This window comes from Zootoca vivipara, chromosome 7 (assembly GCF_963506605.1).
Source record: "Zootoca vivipara chromosome 7, rZooViv1.1, whole genome shotgun sequence".
NCBI classification, from domain to species: Eukaryota; Metazoa; Chordata; class Lepidosauria; order Squamata; family Lacertidae; genus Zootoca; species Zootoca vivipara.
In genome coordinates this window covers 66,814,568-66,821,070 of record NC_083282.1, presented here as the reverse complement: position 1 = coordinate 66,821,070, position 6,503 = coordinate 66,814,568, and the positions used below count along the sequence as shown (strand labels likewise).

Below are 6,503 nucleotides of genomic sequence, written 5' to 3'. Positions count from 1 at the left end.
GCCGAACACGACTAAGACAACTTAACAACAACAACATAATAATATTTATACCCCACCCATCTGGCTGGGTTTTCCCACAAGCCACTACTGCCTTGTGACATACTAGAAATCCTTTCTGCCAATCAAAACAAACTGTCATGCCATCGCTACAGTAGAGGCAAGAGGATTTCCATGTTTTCCACAAGGCTCCAAGACAACAGGGGCTACTAAATAGCTACTCACAGCTTTACTAGTTTTTCCAGTTTCCACACTGTATTTCCAAAAAGAAAGCAGAGAATGCAAATTCAACTAGTACCAAGAACCTGTAATGTAAGGCAAGAGGTATTTACAGCACCATGATCTGTGCTTCCTGCACATATACAGTAAAATCTGTATCTTACCTGAGCGGGTTTTGGGCAGGCCAGGTGCATTCTGAATATAATCTGGTGTTGCAATGGGTCCAATCTTTTCTCTAACTGCAAATGAAAGAATAAGGATTTTAGCTATGATAGCTTCTGGACCGTTCGTGAAGCACGTGACTTGAGGAAATAAAACCCATGCAAACAGGGAAAATAGCTAAACAAGACACCAACATCCATAGGTGTCATGGGCTTTGAAGACACCGAAACTCAGGACGCAAGGGAGAAACGTGCTAAGAGGAAGAGACACTTGGCAGATCCACACCATGATCAACTCCTGCCCAGAAACCAATGTCCCCACTGTGGAAGGGTGTGTGGCTCCAGAATTGGCCTCCACAGTCACTTACGGACTCATTGTTAAAACCGTGTTTATGGAAGACAATCTTACTTGGCCACGAGTGATGGCCAAAGAAGAACCCAGAAAGGAGAGAAATGGAATATCCTGGGGAAAGGGGCGTGACTGGCATTCTCAATTGGAACACACTGCAATAAGTAAAGTAAAGGACCCCTGGACAGTTGTCCAGTCAAAGCGACTATGGGGTGCGGCACTCATCTCACTTCAGGTCGAGGGAGCTAGCATTTGTCCACAGACAGGTTTATAGGTTGTGTGGCCAGCATGACTAAACCGCTTCTGGTGTGACGGGCCACTGTGATGAGTGCCAGAGCGCATAGAAACACCATTTACCTATTTACTCGCACTGGTATGCTTTTGAACTGCTAGGTTGGCAAGAGCTGGGACAGAGCAACGGGAGCTCACCCCGTCGCATGGATCCGAACTGCTGGACTTTCCGATTAGCAAACCCAAGAGGCTCAGTGGTTTAGACCACAGCACCCCCTGCTCCCTAATACACTGCAATGCAACTTTAACAAACATAGTAGGGACAGAAAACAAAACCCTTTTCAAGAATAAGATTTGTAAATTGTAATATAAATTCTTCCTTGATTGTTTCCACTTCAATTTTGTAACCAAGGTTCTTCATCCATAGTTCCCATTTCCAATTAGAACTTATTCGTTCTTCTAAAAGGTATGTAACAGTTTTATTCTACCTGCTCTTATTTCTGACAGGAAGCAATGTTTCTCAAACCGCAGGGACCCCTCCCACGCTGACTTCTCTCCATCTGCTGTAAAACTCCAATGGGGCATGGTCTAGATCAGGCATCCCCAAACTTCGGCCCTCCAGATGTTTTGGACTACAATTCCCATCATCCCTGACCACTGGTCCTGTTAGCTAGGGATCATGGGAGTTGTAGGCCAAAACATCTGGAGGGCCGAAGTTTGGGGATGCCTGGTCTAGATCCACAGAAAGCACTAGCTCGGCCTCATGTGCCTGTTCCATCTGCAGGTGTCATCCTTGGCACACCCCAGATGTCCCTTCACAGCTGCACAGTGGAAAGTGAGATTAGTTTGTCTCTCATTATAGTCTTTCAGGGAAACTCTTCTCCTTGACGAGTGTGTGAAAAGCTTCTGAAAGGATTCTGCAGAACACAGTGTTTGAATGACAAAGCGGCTGACCGGGAATAACTAACACCAACAGGCCTGTTTTAAAAAGCAGCCACTCTGGGGAAGTCTTGCTCCGCTCATTAAAAGCACATTGAATCATTCCTGTTCCCGTAAGACCTCGGTCAGATAAATACCACTACCCCAGAGTCCAATTTGGGAACCAACCTGTTGTGCCAACCCACCCTCCTCTACAGCAACTCTGCTGTCAAAGGGAAAGGGAGAGTTGTTGTGCATGCATCGCCACTGCAAAACCCACACCCTGTTCACGGGCCATGCAGTCTGCCCTTATGTATTCAAGTCAGGTGCCAGCTGGCATGGAGGGCAACACGTGGGAGGCAATAAGGCCAGCAGAGATAAATATAGCTTCTGGGACAACTAAGCAATGAACCTTTTATTTGAAAACTGTCCTGCCAGCCAGGCTGTGGGATGATGCAAGTTGTTGGGGTGGGGCTTCATCTCAGGAAGATTAGAAGGGCTGAAGAATGATCTTCACAAGAGAAAATCTGAGCCAGCAGGTAGCTTCCCTTTTGCTGAACAGGCTGGTGTGACTGTTAGGATCTCTTACTCCCAAGTAGGACCCTGGTAGAGACACACGCCCGACTGGCATCTTCTCTCCCTCCTGGTCAATCGTTTGGGAGCTTCAAAAGCTTTCTCCAGCCCGAACATCACAGCAACTGATGCCAACTGACATCAGCACACTTATGGATCCGCAGAGTTTGCGCAATTGTGTAACAGACCTCAGCAACTCAGTATTTGGCTAATCTATGTTTATTTACATATAGACACACAGAGAGCACTGCAACATGGCTCCCTCTCTCTCTAGCATCCGGCAGCAAAAGGAAAGAACAAAGGACAATAGTCCCACTTCAGGAAACACAGAAACATAAACATCCTGTCTTCATCACTTCCCACTGTGGAATGAAAACATATACCATCATGTGATAGACAACAATCCCATGAATGCAAACACAGGGAATGAATCTCCAACAGTGACATCTGCTCCATTGATGTGATCCTGGCTCAGCAACTGAGCACATGCTTACTATGCCTAAGGTCCAGATTACAATACCTAGTATATCCAGTTTTAAAAGAACTGGGTAAGAAGTGAAGGGAATGTCCTTTGCTGGATATCCCAGAGAGTCTGCCAGTTGGACTAGATAATATCAAGGACAAAGAAAAAGCCCATCTAGCCCTGCATGCTGATCTCACAGTAGCCAACCAGATGCCCATGGGAAGTACGCAAGCAGGACCTGAGCACTACAGCACTCTTCCCTCTTGTGGTTTTCAACAACTGCTTTTCAGAAACACACTGCCTCCGACAGTGGTGGAGAAGAACACAACCATCAGTGGGAATATCCTTCATGATTTTTTTCTAATCCACTATTAAAGCCATCCAAGTTGGTAGCCATCATTGCCTCTTGTGGGAGCAAATTCCATAATTTAACTACGTGTGGGGTGAAGAAGTACTTCCTTTTGTTCCCCCCGAATCTTCCAACATTCAGCTTCATTGGGATGTGACCAGATGGACAAAAAGTCTAACCTGGCCTAAGGTGGCTTCCTTTGTTCCATGTGCAGCATGCTACCCTGCCCCTCCCACACACCCCTCACAAATCCAAAAGGGCTTTCTGGCCCTTTTGCCAAGTGACATGTGATGGTCTACCAAGGTTACCTTGTTTCTTCAGTTCATCAACTAAGTTCTTTGTGAAGTCGTGACCATCCTTCAGCGTCACAAAACAGTAGAGGCACTCTCCCTTCACTGGGTGCGGGTGGCTTACTACTGCCGCCTCCGAAACCGCCAGGTGTTCCACCAAAGCAGATTCAACTTCTGCTGTACTCAGCAAGTGCCCTGCAAGCAGAAAGAAATAGGGGCTTTTTCTTAAATTGGCATTGCCACCCTGGCCTCTTCACTTTTCAAGAGGTGTTCTGCAAAAGCCTATTGACATCAGGCAGGTGCCTTCACTGTACGGTTTTCGGCACCTGCTGAAAATACCTTCATTTAGGGAAGCTTATCCCATGTTGACATTGGTTTTAATCTAGTTTTTAGCTTATTGGTTTTTTTATTTAAACAAATTCTGAATATTTTACATAGTTGCTTTCAACTGCCTTTTTTTACTGATAATTTCATTGTTTTATTCTTTTTGTAAACTGAAGTTTTGTTTTGAGCAATCAAGCAGCATATAAATTTTATGAAAATAAATAACGAAGCAAGCCCAAGACCCATGTGAAGGCTAAGGCTTAAGGTAATTCTATTGCCTGAGGCCAACATAGTTATCCATTGGCAAAGAAATATCACCAAAATAAAAAAAGGAACCCTTTACACTAAAATCTTGGTCAAGCTGTAAATGTTGCAAAACAGCATTCTATAAAGGCACTATGGGAGAAAACACAGTTTGATCCCAAGTACATTTTGTAAAAGCTGGAAAACAGTAAAAGCAGCCAATAATAGTAGAGCAAACCATTTCTTAGTTTGGCGAGTTTGTTTTGTATTTTGTTGGGACTTAATTAGATAAAAAAGGGAAATGTGTTTTCCTCTAGTCTATCTGGTTGAGAAGACTCCTTGAAGTTCCCCAAAGAGTATGCCTGCACTGATTCTGCTTGAGTGGATATGGTGCTGTGTACCATGATAAATTATAAAAACAAAAACCAGAGACATGTAAATGTTAGATATTTCAATCTCTGAAAAGATAAGAGCTTTCAAGTGCCCAGATATTTGATAGTTCCCAGTTTGCACAAATCTAACTGCAGCTTCCTGCTCTGTTTCCCCACTCACACAAAACAAGAGTGGGAGTAAAGAGGCTGCATGTGTGTGCATGAAGCTCAAACGTTTCCTGCACTATCAAAGCCAGGATTTGATTATGCAAGCACAGTCACTATTGATTTTTTGCATTCACTGGTCTAACCTTTTTTGGCCCAAGCATCTCATTCATCCTTGGCTGACCCTCTGTCAGCCACATGCTCTAAACCGGGGGTCAGCAAACTTTTTCAGCAGGGGGCCGGTCCACTGTCCCTCAGACCTTGTGGGGGGGCTGGACTATATTTTTTTGGGGGGGAATGAACAAATTCCTATTCCCCACAAATAACCCAGAGATGCATTTTAAATAAAACGACACATTCTACTCATGTAAAAACACCAGGCAGGCCCCACAAATAACCCAGAGATGCATTTTAAATAAAAGGACACATTCTACTCATGTAAAAACATGCTGATTCCTGGACCATCCGCAGGCCGGATTTAGAAGGCGAATGGGCCGCATCTGGCCCCCAGGCCTTAGTTTGGGAACCCCTGCTCTAAACAGTATTGAGGAGGAAACATATCACGCCCCCCACCCCAATTTTTTTTATTGATTCGATTTACATCCTGCTCTTCCTCCCAAAGGAGCCCAGGGTGGCATATCATGTCAAAAATGCCTACCATATCAATGGGAGAGTTTTTCAGGAAACTCCAAACCTTCCACAAAGATTATGTTCTTACCAGAAACATTCAGCATGTCATCAATTCGACCCGTGATCCAATAATAACCATCTTTATCTCTCTTGCAGCCTGGGGTGGGGGGGAAACCAAACCAGCAAATTGACCATTGTAAAGTTGCCAACTAGGAAAAAATGCATCTAGGGAGAACTGGGGTGGGTGTGGATGTACACAGCACAATGTGAACAAATGACACTAAGTATTAAGAAACAAAAGGCAGCAAAAAAGAGTAATATGAAAGGCAGTAGTCACACCTCATTGCCCAGAAGCCCTGCTGCCTAACTGCAAATACGTGGGACCAGCAAAGATGAATGAGTGGAAAAGGAAAGGCACAAACAACCAATTCCTAAGCACCCTCCCCCATGCACTGCATATTTCAGGGCTGAACTTCAGTATCCAAATCAAATTCCAGGCAAATCAAATTGATGTAAATAAAGGGTGCCAAAGGGGGTTTGTTCCCCATATCCTTTGTGACTCACATGCCTTCTCCCACAATTTGCTCCTAATTCCAGAGAGTAAGGGAGTGTGGACTGTGGATTTCATAAAGGGACTTCCTGCCTTTGTCGCCAAGATCTGAGTTTTCATTCCAGGGCTACAAATTAATAGCTCACAAAACCCAAATCCGAATCAAAGTTAGTCCATACAAAGAGCTCTAAGTCCATGTTAGAAAGAGAATCCAGATGTAAGGGCTGGAAACAAAAAGAGCTGCACAAAGGAAGTATGTTCAGCCTCTTTTTTATACATCATGCTTAATCCCTTCCACATTATACAGGAAGCAAGCTTTATTGTCAATATTACAGGATTCCATGTAGAGACTTACCATCTCCAGTCACATAGTAACCAGGGAACTTTTTGAAGTACGTGGTCTCAAACCGCGGGTGGTTTTTGTACACTGTGCGCATTATTCCAGGCCAGGGTTGCTTGAAAACCTAAAAGAGGAAAGATAAGAGAACATATGTATTAAATGTGGGTTTCTTTACCATGCCCTTACATTGCATTGAGCATTTAGTCCTATGTGAAGCTGTGGCTTACTTCCAAAGAATTGTTCCTCTCCTCCCACAAAGCATTCAATACTGTATAATGCTATGCTCACACAAGGCATTGGGTGTTAAGTCAATTTGGGGCATTGGCTCAA

General features: G+C 44.2%; 1 protein-coding gene across 2 annotated transcripts in view; it reads right to left on the bottom strand.

Moving 5' to 3' along the window:
* Positions 1–6,503, bottom strand: part of ACSS2 (acyl-CoA synthetase short chain family member 2) — a 57,131-nt gene that overhangs the window by 2,600 nt on the left and 48,028 nt on the right. For both annotated transcript variants that reach the window (XM_035121372.2, XM_035121371.2), the window contains 4 exons: positions 6,189–6,297; positions 5,372–5,440; positions 3,569–3,745; positions 381–455 (listed from right to left, as the gene is read on the bottom strand). In XM_035121372.2, coding sequence (XP_034977263.2) covers positions 381–455; positions 3,569–3,745; positions 5,372–5,440; positions 6,189–6,297 — 430 coding nt within the window. The remainder of the gene's footprint in view (positions 1–380; positions 456–3,568; positions 3,746–5,371; positions 5,441–6,188; positions 6,298–6,503) is intronic.